We start from the raw sequence: 22,951 nt of genomic DNA on the forward strand, positions 1-22,951 counted from the left end.
TCACAGGATAAGGCAGTGGGAATGGTGCATGGGGCACTGGAAGCCCACCAAGCCCTGAGCATGTCGGCTTCCAGTGTCCCGTACACTGTTGCATTTTGTTAGGTAGCAAACTAAAACATCTTGGAGGTGTTTTATCTTGCTACGTTACAAAGTCATTGAAAGCAGAATATGTCTCCGAGAATGGAAACAGCAACACCATTAAAGTGGAATAAGCTACCAAGCATGCAAACAGCAACACCATTAAAGTGGGGCAAAAGGGTATTTAAGCCACTTTAAATGCCAATTTTATGGCATGTACAAAGGACCCTAGGGCTCTAGTCCCTGATGATGGGATTTACACACCTTTGAGGCCCAAGAGTTTAGAAGGAACCCTCATCTTGCTCTAGTATATAAACCCATCTGTAATTAAAGATGTTTTAGAAGTAACTTCCACGATGAGCATATTTTATCACTATTTACTGCAATGTTCCTTGAATGTTCTCGATGGAAAGTGCCACACAGAACACTAACATCCCACCTCTTGTACATTTTCTGGACCATCACAGCTACAACAACACTTCCACTTCAACTCGACTCTGAGGCACTGGGTTCTCGTCGGTATCAGAGGTAAAATTTTGGATTGAAGGTACTGGAGGCTTCAGAACTTTGTAACTTTTCCCACAGCTCCGCAATACTTTCAGAGGACAACTCTGTATGCAACTTTGTTCTATGATCTTGTTAGTTTGTAACTGATGGAACTAGATAGCACTGTGGTGCGCAGGAACTGGTAGGATCAATGGGCCATTAATTTATAATGAATCTGAAGTGAAAATTAAGTCTAACTCTTCTCTCTCATGATATATTAACTAAGTCACAGCAATCTTTTAATTTATTTTATTCATTTTTTTAAATTATAACCGGAAGAGAAGATTAAAGCAAACACAAGATTTGTTTTTTTATTATTTTCACTTTCCAACTGAAAGAAAATTGAACAGTCCTAGGACTGTTCAAGACTGACAGCTGTTCCATGTTTTATTCCCTTTGCAATGATGGCAGCTATTTAAAACCAGCACAGACTCAGAGGACAAAAAGGATTTAATTTTATCAGACTAGTGCATAATACTGAGAGTCAAATATCCTTATTTTTAATCTACTGTTTTTATTGTATTCCATCTCCAAATCCTATCCTGTGTGCTTTGTTTTACTAACTTCAGTATTTACTAAGGACCAAAAGTTAGCTCACCTAGCCTAGGAAACTGCCTGGTTATTTGTTCTTATTTTGCAAACTTATTTAATGGCAGTTTTACATTATAAGTACACATCCATGCATATGTGAGTATGTACATGCACACATGCACACACACAGCATAACAACATCTACTACCCTGAAATGTATATGCATGATATTCAGTGGAGTAAATAGGAATGTGTATACAAGTCATTTGACAATAAAATTTGTATCTGAACCTGATCTTTTTAAAAACAGTATCAAAGCAAAAAAAGCCTTCTAGTTACCAAAAGTGAACTGCAGACTCACAAGGGGCTTCATAGATCTTTGGAGAAGGATGGTAAAATATACTGTGCCAACAACAGCACTTATTTTGCTCAGAAAAGGCTTTAGGTTGATAAATCCTGTCTTCTTAAAAGAATAGGAATAAAATGTGAAGGTCAAAAACTAGAGTCTTTTTTGGCTCAATGTTTATGCTGCTCCAGCTACTCTTTTCAGTGCCAGGGCTTACAGCGGGTTCATTTCTGCAACAGACATGCCAAAGGGGTATCACAGCTTACCTGTGCTGAAGGCTGAAAAATAATGCTGAGATTCTGCATTGCAGAAGAGACAAAATGGGGCAGGTGCATTGGGAGTGGAAGAGAGATATGAATAATAGTTCAGGCATTTTGCTGGTGTCTCTCCTAATACAGTTGGACAGTGATGATGTACAATATATAACAGTTCTAACAGCTATGATTAGAATAATTTGTAATGATAATATAATGGCCTATTTTGCAGTTGTCACTATGATCCTTACTGATGTATTACAAGTTCCTTAGACTCCGAGCCAGACCTACAAGGCACAAGCATAGAAAGTTCCTCTCATATGTACTGAGATCATAGGGAGAAATCTCATAGAAGGCTGCACATACAACAACAAGCTCCTATTCCAGGGAAGCATTTTCAATACAGATGAGAAAATATCAGATTTATGAAAAATATATTGTCAACGTTGAAAATAATCTTTAGGTATTATTTAGGAGGCATAATTTCTCAAGGCTGCTTGTAGCCTTGGAGTTTGACTGGGCAATTCCTTTAAAACAAAGCCACAGAGAAGTATGTTGGTGTCGTTCCCCCGCCTGGAAACTGGATGGTACAGAAAAAACACTCCAGTGGAATATACATCTCACGATCCCTAGACTCCAATATGCCAGCATATTCTGTTTCTGGAATTTTCCTGGGCTGTCTTTTTAATAACTCCCCAGCAGAAAACATTTCAGATCTCTCTAGAGTCCTCTAGCCTGCTATATCTCTCTGCTGGAGCAATCTGTTCTTATTCCCTATTTTCTTCCTTTTGCTCTGTTATTCAGTGGTACACCTCCTGCTGCCATCATTTTTCCTCATGTCAATAGCAGACAGTAATAAAATGTGACATTGCATTAGATTTGTGTAGGAAAGCTAAGCTAACCTGGGCTATAAAGTAGCAATACTATTCAGTCATAATGTAATACAGTGCATTCAAGGATCTCAAAGCACTTTATAATCCTTGGTGCTTGGGAAGGGGCACTGTCCTTAGTTTATAGAGAAGCAAATGGAGAGGCAGGGAAATAAATGATTTGCTCCAAAGCACACTTTAATTTGGTAGTAGATTCAGAAGAAATGCTACAAATTGTCAGGTTTTTTTTTTCTTGTTTCAAGGGCTAGATCACATTCACTCCCTGTTTTATTTTATATGAGGTAAAGTTAAAAGTTGTAAGGCTACATATCTGAACAACAGTCTAACATTTTGTTGTTGTTGCTTTCAAACAATAGCCTTATCTCTCAGTTCTCTGCCTGGGAGCTTAAGGGCAAGTGAAGGGATAAATATGGAGAACAGGGAATTCAATACCACAGAGCCGCTACAGATTTGAATTAGCAAAGCACATGCTGTGGAACTCAAAGAGCTGTCTCTGTCTATGAACTGCTAAATTACATTGTACTGAAAGGTAAGGTTTTTTGTGGGTAATACCTTTTGTTGGGCCAATCGAAAGTTTGGGAGAGACTTAGGCAAGCTTTCAAGTACAAGGCACTTGTATATCCTCCATGAGCTTCACAGTATCTTGTGATGGACACCCAATACCTTTCACATTAGGTTAAAACCCTAGCAGGGCAAGCAACTGCATTGCAAAGTTCTGCATATTTTGCACATCCCCAAATCCCAAACTCTGCAGGGCCAAAGGGCTTCATAGAAAGATACTGCTGCACCATCTCAGCAAAGGGATAGATGACACTTGTTCTGTTATAGGCGTGGAAAAGATGGTCACATAGCTACAAAGTACCAGAAAATCCCACTTTAGTATTTCAGAAGCTGAAGCTTAGTTGGGAAGAGTTGGGAAACGATGACAGTACAAAAGACTTACTGGTCCAAATCCCTTTAGGATTAATAGATTAATACAGCAGAGGTCTTAGGTCTTAAAAGGACAGACTACCTGACAGTGCTGGACAGTGGGTGACCATTATTTTCCAGTCATTTTATGATAAGAACCTAAGCTTTTTTCAACTATGAATTGGACTGGCACTGCGTGTTTTATAAAGGATGTGTTATTATCTAGTTGGAATTTCCAGAGGAAATAATTGTGGTTAAGAAGGAAGCACTGCTGTGTTCATATGCCCTGACCACAGGGGAATTCAAGATGTGCCTGTGATAATAGTGATTGGTACCAGCCTTTTCAAAGTACTTGCCCAATACCATTAACAAAAAGCAAAGAAGTACTATTAAACTACCTTAAAGATGCACTCACTTTGTGCCCTGGCATATAGTCAGATTAAAAGCACTGGTCAGAAGAGTGATGCCATACCCACTGGGGCATTAGCACATGAAGGCAAGACTGCTACAGTAGTGCCTGCTAAAAATGAAGGCCAGTTATTTACCACCAGTATTTGGCTGAACAAGAATAGTGGCAAAAGACTGACCATGACTTTGTAGCCAGTATGAGACTCAGGCATCACCAACAGACCCTGAAAAATTGAATTTGTGGAATTTACTCCTGCCTCCAGAGTGTGCCCAAGAACTGAGCAGATGGGAGTAGCACAACAAAGCCCATGCCTATTTCTCATATTGGGACTTGGATATAAGAAGTGGGCAGAGGGCTTGTGGCACTGTTCTCTCTGCTCAGGTCCCAGGAAGACTGAGCAGCATGGCAAGGCCCATCCATACTTCTTAGATCAGGACTCCCATGAGAGAAATGAGCAAGGGGTTTGTGCCTCTGCTCTCCCAGAAACAATTTCTACCTGGCTGGAACTGGGTTATTTTTCTATGGAACCACCATATTTGGTATGGGAAAAAACTGTTAATGTTTGTACACTTGTGGTTTCTACTGGAAGAATGGTGCCATTTGTAGATGGCCAGATATCAAAGATATGCAACCCTATCTTCAGGAGATAATACACAATGGTATCATTATGGAGTCCCATAGTTCACATGTGTTACCAACTGTCATAGTCCATAAAAAGAACAGAAAGAGACATAGGTTTATGCCTTATCATGCCCTGAATAGTCAGACCGGCTGTGTCTACATGTGTGCTTAACTGTGGAGTAAGTAGATTAATTAGCTGAAGAGTAAAGTATAACCACAGATCTCCACACTTTCAGCACCCTCATGCCCCAGCTAGCCCCTCTGCCGCCCAATGCCACCACCTGGAGCCTGGGGCTGACCCCCTATGCCTTCCTGCCAGCCCGGGCCAAGCAGGGCAGGAGTGGCCCTGGTGTAAACTGCTCTGTCCCAGCTCAAATTGCTGCTGTCTCAGGTGCACATGTAGACACTACACTTGGGAGCAGTTTACTTTGGTTCAAACCGCTCCAGAGTTTATTGCTTTGAATTACACATGTAGATGCACCCACTGTAACCAAAAGTTTATCTAAATCTCTCCTAAGTATAGAGTTGGTTCAATAGAAGACATCTCCTCCCCAAAAATCCTTCCTTTTCACATATTGCCTGGAGGATTGTGGCTACGACATCACTCCAGTACTACCATGACATTATGCTGGAAGGAATTCACAAGAGATTTTTTTGCTTTTCTCATGAAACTGAGGTTGGGTTCAAATTCTACAAGTGAACGTATGTGCCAATAATAGCATATTAACAGATTATATGGCAATACTGATTTTAAGGCAAAAATTAAACACCTAATCCTCTAGCTTCTGTCTGATATAAATAAATAAATACTAAATTTGCTATTAAATACAGATCACACACTTGTTTGATATTTTTAAAAAAAGACAAAGCCCCCACCATACATGAAACATATTTACTAAGTAATCTTAAAAAAAATGCTAGCCCTTGTTAGTACAAAAGCTAATCTGTGCATTTCAAGAAATGAGCCTGTAATGTAAACCTTTCTTTAAATCACAATCAAAACCCATGTATGCAAGGACCATCATCATACTGGTGTTTTCTGTTTTTCAGATTAATAAGGATGCCTAAAGGGGAATAATTCCATTAGAAGCCTGCATATGCTTGCTTTGCTCAGACAAAAAAGCTCACTAAAACCATTGGGAAATTTGCCAACAAATTGCACTAATAGGCCATAATGAAATTGGTAATGAAATACATATTGAAATTATATATATAATTTGTAGGCCACTGGGTTAATATTTTCTGTTTACTTACCAAAAGCTGTCCAGCAAAACATATAAAAAGAATGAAGGAAAGCAAGAGAAATGCAGCCCCAAAGGAAATTCCAAGAATAGATGTTCTACAAGAAATAAAGAAAAAAATGTATTGGACATATGAATATTCAAATCATGTATATTTTATAGATAATGAGACTTTATAATCTTGTTTAGAATATCAAGGAAAAGATGCCTAAAATTAATACCCCAGCATTAACTATACATAAACAGCAATTTTCAAACACCGGTAGTGCAGAAAAATAAATCTATTTTTTCTTAGTAGAAAGCTAAGAGATTCAACTTATTAATATTGGTCTATTTCCTTGGCAAAGTTCAACTTTTTAAGTGCAAGCATATCAACAATAGATCCATTAAAATTCTTTCTTGAAACCCCCCCCCCAAGACTGTATATTTTTCCATTCTCTTTCTTCTCAACCAAGGTTGAACCGTCTTTGACTCATATTTTCCAAAACTGTTATTTTAGGCAGAAACCCGGTTAGGAAAATGCTTGTGTCTTACATACGATCTTCAGAAAATTGTGCCTGAAAACCATGATTTGTAATGGAAATCTTGTGTAACCTTAATTATCGATGTTGATCAATTTTGAAGTGCTCATTATTACTGTAGACATAATACAGGACATGACACCTTTGCAAATTAATAAATAGCATAGTCTATCTTAAGTACATTTTTTTCTGTAGAAATTCCATATTAAAGAAGACATTTGTTGCTAATCTGTTGCTGTTGTATAACTTATGTATTCAAGAGTTTACTGAATTTCCAAAATTAACTTTCGTAGCAGTGGTAGTGATAATAGTAATAAGAAGAAGAACTTGTTTCTTCAATCACCACTGAAAGGAAAGGAGAAAAACAGCAAATGTGAATACTTAATAAATTATCCATCAAACAATGATGAAGAGAAAGAAAAGCAACATTAAAATGAAAAAAAAAGAAAAAAATTAATTAAAAATGCTATTTTCTTTCTGAATTTGGACTTCATTGCAGACTCCAGTCAGGGATCCATTACTGAGTGCAATAAGTAGAAAAAAAGTAGAACACACATTGCCTACACGTGCTTAGCATGCATATAAAAGGAGATATAGAGCTCACATGCCAAAGTATGCATTGGGCCATAAGATTCTAAAGTCTCTCTCAAAGAACATCAAGATGAGCTACAAGGAACTAGATCAGCTACACAAGGGGTCAGATCCATCCCACCAATTGATTGGATCCAACCTGTGGGCTGGCCCCCACCAATTGATTGTATCTGGCCTATGGCTACCCATGGGGCCGAGCCCTGCTTGGTCTCACCCGGTGCAACCCATGCTGTGCTCCCACTGGCTTCAGCCCCTGCTCTGGCCCCAGCCAGCATGCACATCTTCTCAGTGGGGCTGCTCCCAGTGCAGCTGCACACCCAGGTACTGCTTGGCTCCCCCCCCCACCCACCTCCAATGGTTCCTCCTCCTTCTTGTCTTGCCCCTGTTGCACTGCTCTGGGCAGCAGGCAGTACAGGGAAGCGATGGCAGCTGTGGGGATACATGCTGAACACCACAGGGGAAGTGGCAGAGGGGGGGACTCCTGCTCCAGCACACAGGGTTCCAACTCCAGGCCACCTTCCACTCACTTAGCTGCGCGAGGGTGGTTGCTCATTGTTCAGGTGGCTGTGTGAGTGGAAGGCAGCTGGGAGCTGGAGCTAGAGCCCTGAGCTCGGGTAAGAGCTACTTGGCTGCAGCTTCCTGCCTGCCTGCAGTGGTGCAGTAGGGGCAGGAGGAGGAGCCACTGGAGGCAGGGACAGCTGAGTAGCTCCTGGGAGGCTGAAGCTGCACTAGGAGAAAACCCACTGAAAAGCTGTGCATGCTGGCTGGGGCCAGGCCCACTGGGTGGCCATGGGATGGGGGGGACGTAGAGCATGAGCTGCTCTGTGAGGGAGTGGGTCGGGCTCAGGCCCATGCAGAGCACCATGTAGCAGAGGCAGCTGCAGGCTAGATGCAGGGGACAGACCAGAATGCACTAGCATTGCCCTGGCGAGCTGTGCTGCATGCGCCCCCTACGCTCCCTCCCTCATCCCACCCCCAGCTGGCTCTTGGGACCTTGTGTGCAGGCAGAGCCCCCCCCCCCCCTCCCCCCACCCCCCCCCCCCCTCCACACATCCTCCCAGCCCCCACACATAGTATACAAGAGTTAGACTTTATTTTGAGCTATTATGCAGTAGCCTCTATATATACTACTCAAAAACAACATAAATCAGGACAAAAATATTTTAGAAATAAAATTAAAATATGGCATAGTAAATGTCTGATTTTTAGTATATGGTTTGTTTTTAATTTACAATTTGTTAAAATGATATCTTCTAAAAGATTTTGTGTGTGCGGCCCTTGACAACTCACCAAAACTCGTTAAGTGGCCCTCCTAAATCAGTTAAGTCTGATACAACATCCAGGTTTATCTGAAACTGGTTTCAAGCCATTTTGAAAGTGGTTTATGTGCACTGAACTAGGGACAGACATTACACATAAACTGGTTTAAGTGATCAGAAACTGGTTTAAACCTGTAATGGAACAGATGTTCAGTGCACATAAACCAGTTTGAGAATGGCTGAAACTGGTTTGAGATAAATCTGGTTGAATGTAGTGTCAGACTTAACTGATTTGTCTCAAACGTTTATGCAATGTCTGTCCCAGACCCCTTGTTGGTTTAAATTAAATCAGACTCCCCCCAGCATCCTGGCATGCTCTCTGGGCTGGGTGGAGCTCCCTGTTCCATAGTAGGGCTGGCTCCTTCCCTCTGCTCTCTGGATGCAACTCCAGCAGTCCCTACAGGCTTCTGCTTGGCTTCTGCTCCCCTCTACCCTCTCCACTCTCTGCTAAGCAGGCATTCCCCTGTCCCTCACAGACGCCTCTCAACATTAGCTGGAAGACCACATGCTGGCTACCTCCAAGCTGTGGCACACGGGACAAAGGCAGAATCAACAGATAGCTGGCAACATCCCTCTGTTGTTTTCTTAATGAGTGATAAACATTGAGTTAGGGGCGATAAAAATTCCTTGATGGGCTGGTCAGGAGTGGGGGAACCCCTCCCTAATCACAGAGTCCTGCCAGGGCCTGGTAACGTGCCCCTCAGCTCAGCTCTGTGGAAAGGAAGGGAGGGATGTTCTAGTGTCCCCGGCTTCTAGCCTGAGCCACTGCAGGCATGTGCCTGCATTTCTTGGATATCTGTCTGGTTACAAAACGGATTTAGCCTAGCCAGGTTAGGCTAACATGCAAAGACTGCATCAATTCAAGTTCAGACTTTGTTAATGTCTATCCCTAGCCCTGTTGTGTTACAGATTTGGACTGGTTTCCAATTGCTTATAGTGGCTTATGTGTAATTTTTGTCCCTAGCCTCCATGACCCCTCAGTCAACAATCATGTGCTTGGGCAGAACTAGTTCTCATACAGAATTTATAGGACCAAGGAATAATACTTTAATCTGATGCTAAGCTCTAGTCTTGAACACTCCTTTGTCTTGTATGTAGTGAAACTCTGTTCTTGGCTCTTGATTACATTTACACTAATACATCTCATTATCAACTACAACCCATTTCCTCAAGCTCTAGTGCTCAATTGCCAAGAAAATGTGCAAAATGCTTTTCATACTCCTTTATTAAAAATATTATTTCATAATTATGGACAACTGGAAATCTGCGTGTTTATTTGCTTTTTAAACTTAAATAGCTTGAAAATTGTTCTGACTTCATTTATTTATTTTTACTATTTTTACTATTTATTTTTACAAAATATAGGTTGAAAGTTGGAAAAAATCCTCTGAAGCAATTATTTCATTTTCATTAATTACTGAGGCAATTGTAAAAAACATTAGCATTCATTATCAAAATTTTTAAAATCACAGTGCCATTATTTGACATATGACTGGACAGGAAGTAGACAGACATTACATTTGTATGAGTATACACATCTTTGTAGCACTGTTTTAGCTTTTTGCAACACTATAACATGGCAAAGTGCCAAAAAATACTACTTCTTTCAAACAGTAACTTCTTGGCATTGCTACATTTTATAGTTTCACATGTAATGTCTGTTTAGTACCTGCAGTTCTACAGTAATAATAATAGGAAATACTTTTCTCTTCAATCACCCTTGAAAGGAAAGGAAAAAAACAGTAAATGTGAATCCTTAATAAATTATCCATCAAATAATGATGAAGAGAAAGAAAAGCAACATTAAAATGAAAAAAAAGAAACAGATTTATTAAAAAACTGTTTTATTCCTGAATTTGGAATTCTAGGACCACCAGAATCCCGCAGTGCTCTGCTAACCCCCATCCTCTTTTGAGGTAGGCAGAGAGGGAGGGCGAATGGCTGGGTCCCTCACAGCTTCCAGTGAGCTGTTAAAGAGTCCTGATGAAGTAATGAGAGAAAGAAATGGTACATTTAGGCTTTCTTCTCATGAGATGTATTCATTTGTAGAATAATATTTCCAAGGGAAACAGAGGAATCATCACTGCTCTAGATTTTGCAAGTAGATTGGGGAAAGCTCTTTGAAGAATACAGTAGAAAACAATCACTGAAGAACAATGGGCTAGGTCAGTGATTTTCCACCTGTGGTTTGTGAACCCCTGGGGTCCATAGACTTTGTCTAAGGGGTCCGTAAAAGATGGCTATGATCAACCAAAAGTATGTAAATACCCACACTTACAATTCAAACGGGTCTACACTTCCATTTAAATTTTTTAGGGGTCTGCAAATGAAAAAAAGTTTAAAAACCACTGGGCTAGATGATCAAATCATATGGATGGCCTTATTTCAAAACCATTGTTCTTCTCTCCAAAGACTTTTCTCCAAAGAGAAAATGAAATATTAACTTACGTGAACATAACAACAGTATTCCATGAACACAGACAATAGAATTTTGCTCTGTTGTACAAATATGCATGCAGTGCTGCACAAAGGCAAACGAGGGAAGCATTTGGCCCAAATTTTTCAAACTAACTCGCCTTTTATATTTAAATTTTTTTTTATCCTTCTGTATTTTCTTGTCTATTGAATTTCTTTATAACAGAATAAAAAAATCTGACTCCAATGTATGAATTATATGAGTGATTTTTTTTTCTGCTTTCTAAGTCGTCTTATGCAGATGGCCTGCTATCACTATTACAATTTAAAAAGCACCATTTTAAAAGAACCAGAAAATGTCTTCCAAGTTTTCTTCATGGGAAAAAGATGAATTATAATTGCTTTTACATTTCTGTGCTATGAAGGGGATGTGATGACACTAGCAATGTACTCCCAAAAGCTAATGGGCACATTGTCCTGCTAAATATTGTTCCTGTGCAAAGCCTGTTAATTTTTCCTTTATTAAATTCAAGTGCAAATAATGTATGTTAGTGAATTACATATCCAATTTAACAGACAGAAAAGGGGATGAGTAAGAATACTAATTAATTACAACTACAGGTTATTAGGTTTAATATTAATATAGATTCATAGATGTTAGGGTCAGAAGGGACCTCAACAGATCATCGAGTCCGACCCCCTGCATAGGCAGGAAAGAGTGCTGGGTCTAGATGACCCCAGCTAGATGCATATCCAACCTCCTCTTGAAGACCCCCAGGGTAGGGGAGAGCACCACCTCCCTTGGGAGCCCATTCCAGACTTTGGCCACTCTAACTGTGAAGAAGTTCTTCCTAATGTCCAGTCTAAATCTGCTCTCTGCTAACTTGTGGCCATTATTTCTTGTAACCCCCGGAGGTGCCTTGGTGAATAAATACTCACCAATTCCCTTCTGTGTCCCCGTGATAAACTTATAGGCAGCCACAAGGTCGCCTCTCAACCTTCTCTTGCGGAGGCTGAAAAGGTCCAGTTTCTCTAGTCTCTCCTCGTAGGGCTTGGTTTGCAGGCCCTTAACCATACGAGTGGCCCTTCTCTGGACCCTCTCCAGGTTATCCGCATCCCTCTTGAAGTGTGGCACCCAGAATTGCACACAGTACTCCAGCTGCGGTCTGACCAGCGCCCGATAGAGGGGAAGTATCACCTCCTTGGACCTAAATAACTGTTAGGTTTGTAAGTTAAAAAGTAATTTTACCTTTTAATCTATCCACAACATAATTTAAGGAGAAGATGTAGTGTATATATTTGTGGAAAGACCAGAAAAAAAGGTTGAAAACCTGTGCACTGTCAAATGGCTGGAAATATTTTAGTAACCACTGAAAACCTTGCATTGTCTTTGGGCCCTGTGTAAGTAGGCAGGAGAGGAAAACAATATTTGAAGGACAGAATGTCAGGGCCAGTTTTAGTCTCCATACTTAGGGACTATTTACCCATAGAAGTTCAAGTGTGAATGTTCCCATTTTTTAAATTTGAAAACAGAAATTTCATCAAGTTTAATGAAAAGCATTTGAGAGATGAAAATCAGGAGTAATGAAAGGTTGAAAATGTTCATAGACTTATACATTATTAAAACAGAAAGGACTACTGTGACCTAGTCTGACCAGCAGAACTGCCAAACAACTTCCTTGAATTAATTCAAGGTTGAATGACAGGACATTTCTTAGAAAAAACATCATGGAAAAATGACACACAAACTCAATCAATAGGTTTGCACAGCTCTAGTCATCCAAGACCACATTGCATCCACTAGGCATCTAAATGGATGTAGGCATCCAATTCTGTTCCACCTTGTTTAGTCCCTGAAAAATCCATTAATGCAGGGATGCTCAACCCCCAGCCCAGGGGCTAGATCTGGCCAGCAGAGTCATGTCATCCAGCCTGTGGGGTTCCCCAGATCCAAAAATTAGGCAACAAAAGAGAAGTGGAAGCTTTAATCAGTCCTCCGCTGCTGCTAAAATTCCAGACCTGTGGAGAGTCCCATGTATGGGATAACATGATTTACATGTAGAAGTCCTGGATGAAGAGCTGTGCAAATCAGCTGTATGCCTCTGTGCCCAGCTGTTTCTAATTGTGAAGAGGCTCTATGCATCTAGAGACATTTAACAGAATGTCTCTGCCTGTCTGCAGCCCTGTGCAGCCAGGAAATGCAGTCATGTTCAGAGCAGGACTACAAATACTTTGCCTCTCATATGGATGAAGCTGCTGAGTCCTTCAGCAACCTTCCTACACCTGGAACCTACAAAAGGAGGGGGAAGGTGGTCATGGCCATCTGTAGAGAGGGGAAAGGGGCTATGACTATGTCTACAGAGAAGGCAGGTAAGCAGAACTGAGGCAGACATCAGAGAGAGAGGTGACTGAGGAGACCACAGAGATATTAGTTACAGTTAGGTTTAGGGCACTCAGGCTAGCTTTGGGGCCATGGAAGCCAGGGACTAGAGAGACTAGAGGAGCATCTAGGGAGAAGCAGGAAATGGCTATGGCCAGACTGGAAAGCCAGACAGGAGTGCAAAAAGAGTGCACCTAGTTAGATGGAGCAGGAAGCTAGGAATCCTGAGGGTGGCTGGGGGTGGAAAAATAGCAGATTAATGGAATATGAGTCTTAAGGTAGGAGTGGGAGAGGGAAGAGATTGAGTAGGGGACAGGTGCCCTCAAAGCTGTGCCTTCCTGTGGGATGCTCCACAACCCTCCCATGGATGCACCATGCTCTGTGCCTGTGAGGAATCCCAAGGCAGGAAACTACTGCCCAGCCCCTACCATATATCACCTCCTACCTCTCCTCTTTGAGAGGACCCTACCAACACCACTGGTCTCTGAGACGATGACCATGGAGGCTGCTAGAAGCAGGTAGGTAGGATGCTACAAATCTAATTGTCTCATGTTCCTATCCCAGCTTGTCTCACATTGCCCACTTGTTTCAGGTCCCTCCATTTCTTTTGGATGAACTGCATCAATCATCCATGAACCAAAAGGGTTCATCTGCTGTTGCAATTCTCCAAAGAGGTGATCCTAGTCATTGAGGGGAGACTCAAAGTTTGTTCCCTCCAATGCTAAGCCATAAATTCATTTGTGTGTGTGTGTGCGTACCTTCCTTGGGAAATGCTGGGTGGTAAATAGGGGGTACCATCACTGCCTGACCATCTCCTGACTTGGCTCAGCTCCCTTCATGGCAGCACTGGCTTGACACCAGGATGCCAAATTTGATCTAGTTGCCCACATAGCCCTTTTTTTTACCTTAAATAAAACTTGGATTCCTATGTGGGCAGTGTTTATTGCCTTACATAAATGTAAGGGGCAGTCTTCTCCTGCAAAGTACTGCTGTGTGTGCTAGGTAGGGGCAGGGGTGGGGGTAGAAGAAGGAAAGTCCAGGTAGCCCCGAGGGAAGAACTGGCATCCCATCAGCCCACTGGGCAGCCAGAGGAACAAACCAAGCATTCTGTCCTGTGGATGTTGAAAAAGGCCCCTATACTTATAATGGAAGTACCTAGAGGTGGCATTCTAGTTTTCTGTGGTTGTTTAGGCACCCAGGTGGGATCATCTGCACATTTTTGCCCGTCGAATTCCCCAAAAGCCACTTATTTACATGGATGGCTATGTCCCGCTGCATAGTTGCATGGATTGGGCACATGTGGCAGTGGCTGAGGCACATGAATCCAACTCTTGTGGACACATAGCAGTCTTAGATGCCCGCAAATGGAGTTGGCCAAAACCTATGACTCCATGACTTAGATTCAGGAATAGAAAACAGCTATTGCTGTGTTCCTTGCCCCCATAGCTCAGTAGCTAGGGCACACAGCTGTGATGCTGGAGATCCTGGGTTTGAAATAGGATCATTTTTGCTTCCCAGGACAGCACTCTGGCCACTGCACCACAGGTGAGCCACTAGTATTGTCTTTGGAAATAACAGATGAAGGACAGTGCAGGGGGAAGCTTCTGCCTTACTTTTGACATGGGACCAATCCAGAAGCCACCTCCTTCAGCCATATACCACCTTGCTTGTTCCCATCCCCCAGATTCCATATCTCCCACAGACCTCCTTCTTGTGGCTGCCCTGTGGTGTGATGGTTAGCGTGCCATACTAGAAAGTAAAAGAAATTCAGCATAGATAAGGATTTTTTTGTGGACTGGGATGACCAGACCTCATCATCTAGGCATTCAGAAAATAACTGAATGCCACCCTAGGTCTGAATGAAAAGCAAAAGAATGTCACATGCAAACAGAGCCTTTCTGGCCCCTAGATTTATAAGCATCAGTGACCTATGGGGAATAATTGAATGCCCTTCTCCTCCCCCCGCCCCCCCAAAAAGTACTGGAAATATTCATTTCCCTCTTGTCTATGAATTTCCCAAGAGCTAAGGGCCAAATCCTGAAGTCTTTTTTGCCTAAGTAGTCAAGCCAGATAAATTCAAATTACAATTAGGCACAAATTACAAATTCAAATTATAATTAGGCACACTGAGGGAATAATTAATCAGTGGAACAAACTACCAGTGAAAGAACTAGCTTTGCTATCTCATGATATTTTCAACTCAAAGCTGGATGCCAGTCTGGCAGAAGTGCTTTAACTAAATACAAATTACTGTGCTCAGTGTAGGGGTAGCAATGTGAAAATGAATGGCTTTATGATGTGCAGGACATCAGGAAAGCTGATGGTTATATCATGTTTTCTCTTGGACATAAGCTGTATGAAGAAGGCGTTCAAAGGTGAACGAATATGACAGGTCTAAGCCTGTAATGATTAGCCTGTCAGTGATACCAATGTGTCTGATCAGCTACACATGTAAGAATAGCTGCCTTCCAACAAGCAACAATAATAGCAAAAACAACCTATAAACAAGAAGGTACTTCCACTAAAATATTTCATGATAGTAAATGTAAAGTGCTAATGTTGACAATTGTGGTTATGCAAAAATACCAGCTTTCCAACTGAGTAATACTCAATGACACTGTTACAATTTATACATTAACGTATGATCTCAACTAACATTTTATGTAGACTTTCCCTGCTGAAATTAAACCCATATTCCTTAAACTTTGTACAGTATGAATAGCCTGAAAACAAATTAAAATATAGTTACAAGCAGCTTCTTTACTAGCATAAAATTGTAGTATATTGTATAAATATGCTTATGATCTCACATCAGCAATTACAAAAAGCAACAGTATGTTTTCTGGAAGAATGATTGTCAACTTTAATATCATTTAAAAATACCAGGTTTAAACATATCTTATGACACTAGACAGCTTTGAAAGGACATTAGTCCACTTTACATACCTGTTTTATAATGATAATATATGTTAAATATATTTCACAAACTAAGTATCTGATACTGAAGTCCTTGTCCAAATAATACTGTCACTGAAATTCTAAGTACAGCAGATTCGTGTATCTAGTAGGGTTGGAGTGTTGTTGTAGCCATGGTGGTTCAAGAAATGTATGAGAGAAAAATGTGATATCTTTTATTGGACTAACTGTATAGTTGCAAAAGTTGCTGGACAGGTTTCCAGGCCTAAAGTACCCGTTTTCCAGGCCTAAAGTGCCCTTTTTCAGGTCTGAGAAAGAAACTTTGTATGCATAAAGGCCTAAAAAAGGTCCCTTTAGTTCCAATAAAATATATCACAAAAAACCCTTGCTTCAGGTTTATGTACAGTAGTTAAAATTACATACAGGGCCACGTCTACATGAGATGCTGACTGAGCAGTAATTCATTACTACTGCTGCAATGTTACTGTGTAGTAGTAATGACCTTCTGTGCAGTCAGCATTGCAAAAAAAGCTGTTTGGTGATGCTATTGAGCAGTAACTCCAGTTACTGAGCAGTCATTTAGTACTTGTTTATACTAGTACTAACGATTATGCAGCCAGTGCCTCATGTAGATGTGGCCACTGAGTATTAAATGCTTTTTCATACCCAGAAGGATTTTATCCTTATACCCATGATAGATTTTATTGAAAAAAAAGAAAAAAAAAGAAAACTTAAAGGTGATACAAATATTAGGTCATCAACTAATTATGTCATTTAGGGCCAGAAATAGTAAACTAGCTTTAAAAAGATCTAGAAGTTTTGTTCATATCTGTTTAACTTGATTCTCCCTGTGCATTTTGGCAAATGCATAGTTTAAGGATACTACCATGTTGTATTTGTGGCCATATGTATGTATGCATCTGTCTCTCTCTATCTAAATACAAGTGAAATTAATACGTATATGGAACTTAAATATTATTCACTTACTTTGGTAATACCAGAATCTGTACAACAAAAATGCAGAAGAATATCAGGCATGCACACGTCACATAATACTTGAAGGCAGGCAAAGTTGTGGCTCGGTACTAAAAAAGAAATGAGCAAATGTTAAAAATCTTATTTCCCAAACAGACAATTTTATACAGCAGCTAATGTTCCCTTTTAAACAGGCAGGCATGCATACAGACTGTCTTGGGCAGTAAGATTATTTGTTCTTTTAGGGCATTTAAAACATACTTTTTTTTCCCCCTGATATGCCGGAAACCCGCCGCTTCAGAGCAGACTCGATTAATCAAGTCTGCTTCACATGCGAGCCGAGGCATACTGTGCTGCGTTGTGTGTAGTTGTATAAGTGGCGAAATGCATGTCAGCGCAAAGAAAATGATGGTGGTGCACTTTTAAACTAAAGCACCGTCAAGGTGTTTTAGTTCAAAAGCACCCTGCCACCATTTTCTCATCACTGACACATATTTCGCCACTTATACAACTGTAAGCATTGCAGCGCTGGGTGCTTTTCAAAACACCTGGTGCTGCAGCACTTGCATGTGTAAAAATGCCCTTAGTGATTAACCATCCCACTCAACAAGTAACGTGAGCTATTTGGAGCCAGTCATTGTTACACATAGTATTGAAGCTTGTCCTTTACAGAATTTATTCATTGCTGCTTCTGTCCAAATGAAATGTCTATGTATTACATCTACACATACATACACACACTCACACACACACACACAAAATGGTTATAATTAAAGGTCCCAGAGCAGAGTTAACTGCAGAAAAATTCTTTTTTTTTTTTATAATGAGAAACACATTTTTCCCCAATTTTCTTTGTGGAGAGTGGCCAAATGATTTTGACACAATGGTTCCAAAACAATATATACCTACTATATACATTTTCAGCCATAAATAGAGAAAATGGACCGAGAAATTATAGGAAAGTACAAATAACCCTTTAGGGTGGAATCTTTTGCATAAACTTGGTTAACCATATAGGTTTCCACATAGGTCTCCACTTGGGGAAGCAGAGAGGGTGTGGTAAGCAGTGATTTATGTCCTATTTATAATGTACATTAAATAATTTGATATTTTTAAAATTCTTCCATATCCTTTATTTGCAATAGGTATTTGAAAGATGGCAGCGATAAATTGTGCTAGTTTAACTGCTGCAGTGGAATTATATAGTATGAATTCCTTTCCAATCTTTTCTTTATAGACTGCTAATAAGTTTAGGCAGAAAAATATGAAATAAGCAATACATATACAAAGGAAATCTATTAAATAAAAACATAGATGCCTCATCCTGAAAGCAATAAAAAACTATAAACAGACATATTTTAAGTTTTACAGTTGTTCAAGGGCTAAGAATTCAAGGAAAACATAATTAAAGCAAAAATCAATCAAAGACTAATTTTATAAGAGTTCAAAAAGAAAACCTCATAAACAGTAAGTAGATGAGCTGTTCTTTTTAACAGCAAGTGCACAGCTGTGTCTTTGTACTAAGAGTTGAATTCTGCCCTTGAAATCCACACGCAGAACCCTCAATAAACTAAAAGTGTATGTCTATGAACTAAATTGAATCCCAAGACATGCTTTGAGGATCTCTTCTCCCAAATTCTGTGATGCATTAAAACTAATTCCTGTCATAAGTGTATGTGAACTTGAATATGTTTGAAAACATTTGCAGTTTGTTTTGTTGTTGCAATTGTTGAAGAGGGGTGTGGTATTCTAGCACGTTTTAGAGCTTGAGCTATTGTTAAAAAACTCACAGTAAAATTCTGCCCTCATTGCCAGCTTGTTCTAACATTTCACGCTCCCCGTGGCATCTCCCAAGAAAGCTGTGTGATTAGCTCCTTCAACAAAGTGACATATTTCTCCCATTTCTTTGTTTTACTTTCACATTAGGCAGAGTCCAGTCTTCCTCCCATTTAAGTCAATGCCAAGTCTCCCATTGACCTCAATGGAATCAAGGCTGAACCCATCAATAATAAAAGAAAGCAGAGAAGGAAATTAAAATCTGGCTCCGAAAAGATTTGTGGCAGCACTTAGCAGCTCATTTAACAGATGAGGACAGCCTTACGCTCAGCACCGTACAAACACTTAAAGGGCAGTTCATGCCTCAGAAAACCCACAAATGAACTTAAAGCTGATCCAGTAAAGGACTTAGGTGCCACAAGCTGGGCACTACAACACGTACAGGTTAGGTACCCAGCCCCCAGAGTGGAATCTAAGGGTGCCTACAGATGGGCGGGAAGGCTGCTCCAGTGGGCTGTAATTACAACTTGATTAACCAAGTCTGCTGAAACATGCTAATTAGCTTCCACATCTAGTGTATCAGCATCCCCCTGCTTTAAAATGGTGGCGAGGGCACTTTAACTAAAGCCACGATTTTGAAGTGCAGGGATGCTAATGCACAAGGTACTGAAGGTGCATTAATTAGAGTGGCTCTTGAAGCTGCTCTAATTAAAGTGCCCCCCTCCCCCCGACACCTCTGGAATACATCCTGCCAAATGGGGGGCTGGAGTCCCTCATGGCCAATCTCGCTGCCTGGGGGCACCCCCACGGCTGATCCCGCGACAGCCGATCACTGCAGCCACTTCCAAGACTGGTTGCGGCTGCTTCTGGGAGTGGCTGCAGCCAATGCTTGCAGGGGGGGCACGGGCACTCCCACCTGCCCCTTCTGTCCATCACCTAAGCGGTGAGCGCAGCTGGTCAGGGGGTGCACCAGCGCACTCGGGGGGTGCACATGCACCCCTGTGCACTCCTTACACATCGCCACTGGAGTCTCCTATTTGTTAATGAGACAATGTAGGGAGATTCAAAACAGTTTAAATTTAGAGTGATTTTTAAGGGCTGGATTAATAGTTCTCTCTGCCTGTAAACACAAAAGAAGCAAGTGATACCACATAGCATATTTTAAAAAGAAACCATTTTAACTACTTAAGGGAAGTAGTTAAAGGAAGATTTGGGACCTGTATTGTTAAAGATTAAAATATGTACTTTTATTTATAAGTTTTAAAATATGAGGAGGAACTTACCTCTTTTTCCAGAGTTTTGTTATAGAAAAGTAATGATATTCTCTGAATGTCTTCGGATTTAAGCCATTGCCTAGATAAAATGAGAAACATAAAGAACATGATAACTGATACCAGAAATGAACAGCTCTGTATTTCTCTATTACTGAAAAAATGTAAAGCAAGAAAGCAATGTATATATTTTAAAGAAAGGTGGTCATATAGCTTCACCCTTCTTGTTTTCTACAGTTAATAAATATGAAAAATTGAAGTTCAAATTAACAGGTTGTAAACACATTCAAGAGTGAGGTTTACATTTTATATTGCTTATCTAAGTTACTTTACTGCTGGTTCTTCTTTCTACCTTCTCTTTTGATGCTTCATTCCACAAATATCAAATGCCAGGATGTGTCTGATGAATGGAACAAAATTTGAGGTATATTCTGACCAGATACGGTTGTGAGTAATGTGTGATAATAAAGAAAGATGCCATGAAATGGATGCTTTATGGACTCATAGCTTGGGCAAATAAGAAGGTGGAAAAAATATTAAGAGGGGAGTAAGATGGTTCTTTGTTAGAAAGGTATTTATCTCACTGAAGTGAGCCACTGTGAAACACCTATTTTATTGACTTTCAGAATGTCTTTTACATATTTTTGGTCTTTAAGCAGGAAAATCTAAAAGTACAAGCAGTTGCAAGTAAGATGTGACATCAAGATCTGTGTAGTCTGGCTAGGGACAGACATTACACATAAACTGCTTTAAGTGATCAGAAACTGGTTTAAACCTGTAACAGAACAGATGTTCAGTGCACATAAGAGAGTTTGAAAATGGATGAAACTGGTTTGAGATAAACCTGGTTGACTGTAGTATCAGACTTAACTGATTTGGCTCAAACTGTTTTATGCAATGTCTGTCCCAGACCCCTTGCTGGTTTAAGATAAATCAGACTCCCCAGCATCCCAGCATGCTCTCTGGGCTGGGTGGGGTTCTCTGCTCTGGCCCCTCCCCTCTGCTCTGTGGCTGCAGCTTCAGAGACTTGCAGGCTGCTCCTCCCCTCCCCTTCACCACTCCCTGCGAAGCAGGAATTCCCTATTCCCCTCTGCCTTGCTGAAGAGGTGTTTGTGTATTAGCTAGCAGACCACATGCTGGCTACGATTAGTGCTGAATCAACAAGTAGAATCAATAGGCAGAATCAACAGGTAGCTGGTAATGTCCCTCTGTTGTTTTATTAATGGGATGATAAACACTGAGTTAGCGGTGATAAGCACTGTTATCAGTTCCCTGCTGTGCTAATCAGAGCATCCTGCCAGGGCCTGGCTGCTTCCCCCCTCAGCTTAGTGCTGTGGAAGGAAGGGAGGGCTGCTCTAGTGAACCCCAGCTTCTAGCCTGAGCTACTGCAGACATGTGCCTGCATTTCTGGGATGTCTGTCTGGTTACAAAACTGATTTAGCTTAGCCAGGTTAGACTAATTTGCAATGATTGAATCAATTCAGGCTCAGGCTTTTTGAATGTCTGTCCCTAGCCTGTGTGTGTAAAAATGAGTAAACCTTATGGAAAAGTTATTGGCAACTTCCTTGAAAAATGGAAAGGCATAACCCTAATACAATTAAATTCAACAGGAGACTTCTACTTTTATTTATTTATTTTTTTAAGAATAAGGTATTACATACATTTTGATGGGAACTACTTTGCTAACCAGAAGGACATGAAGCTCATCTGCTTACCCATTCATCAGCTGTTCTTACTTATACAATTAGTCCAACTGATTTTACAAGTAGACTCTAAGCTAGTGCTGTTGTTCACATTTTCTACACAAAAAAGAACTGCAGTCCCAGTAAGACTTTTACCAAACGTGAATCACTACAGCTTTATATATTTCAATGGAGACATGGAAATTAAATTCAATATGAGCACAAAAGCAAATATAGGAATTAAAACTTAATACAAAGATCTTATGTTAAGCGTACAAGAAAAATGCCTCTGGTGAATGAGTACTTCACACTACAAAGCCCCACATTTGTGTAATATGAACATATTGGAAGTGAAGCTTTCAGAATTTATAAGTACCACAAATAGAGTCAGAAATGCAATGTGTTTATAAACTCACAAAACACAGAGCACATAACCCTGCTTGATCTTTGTCAAAACTCAAGAACATTTGCAGGGTTCTTTTTCTCTCCTAATACCCTTTTCCCTTAAAACAAATAAAGGCCAAACCTCCCCCAAAATCCAACTTGCATTAATTACTGTATTTCATCGTGTATAAGTTGAGGTTTGAAGCCAAAATATTTACCTTTACATTTCCACCTCAATTTCTACACCAAACCCTGTGAGCTGCATTGCTTGGACCCCATGCTGGTGCCCTGCTTTGGGGGGGGGCAGCATGCTAGTGGGTTCTGGGGAAGTTGGATTGGGCCCCTGGGAGCTCAGGCAGCATAGGGCCCGCTGGCAGCCCTCACAGGCAGGCCGGGGGTGCCACTTATGCAGAGGAAAGGACCAGGACCCCCCACAGCTCAGTTGCTCACCGGCAGCTTGCCCCCTGGCTGCAGAAGGGGCAGGCAGGCTCTGACGAAAGCAGGATTGGGCCCCTTGCTGTTTCAGCCTTCAGCAAGCTCCTGCAGCTGCCAGGACACTGCTCAGGAAGGGGCTGGCTTGCCCCAAGGGCAGCACAGGGTGTTGGGCAGGGCTCTGGGGGTGGCTAGGGGTCATGAGCTGGGCCGGCCCCCTCCCCCCTCTGTACACCTGCCCAACACCTTGCACTGCCCCTGGGGCAAGCCAGCCCCTTCCAGGTGGTGGCAGGTATCCTGCCAGCCACAGGAGTATGCTGAAGGCAGAAGCAGCAAGGAGCCTGATCCTGCTTTTAGAGGAGCCTGCCTGTCCCCCCCCCCCCCCCACCCGAAAGCTGGGGGAAAGCTGCTGGCAAGCCAGGAAGCCCCTGAGCTACAGTGGGGCCCAGTCCTTTCCTCTAGTG

At 41.2% G+C, this 22,951-nt stretch overlaps 1 protein-coding gene across 1 annotated transcript in view; it reads right to left on the minus strand.

Moving 5' to 3' along the window:
- ADCY2 (adenylate cyclase 2) overlaps window positions 1-22,951 on the minus strand; it is a 202,162-nt gene that overhangs the window by 78,147 nt on the left and 101,064 nt on the right. Inside the window, 3 exon segments of the mRNA XM_006015699.2 lie at window positions 5,839-5,923; window positions 16,955-17,052; window positions 20,002-20,071. Of these exon segments, the coding sequence (XP_006015761.1) occupies window positions 5,839-5,923; window positions 16,955-17,052; window positions 20,002-20,071 (253 nt within the window).

Source organism: Alligator sinensis, unplaced genomic scaffold (genome assembly GCF_000455745.1).
Source record: "Alligator sinensis unplaced genomic scaffold, ASM45574v1 scaffold126_1, whole genome shotgun sequence".
Taxonomy (NCBI): domain Eukaryota; kingdom Metazoa; phylum Chordata; order Crocodylia; family Alligatoridae; genus Alligator; species Alligator sinensis.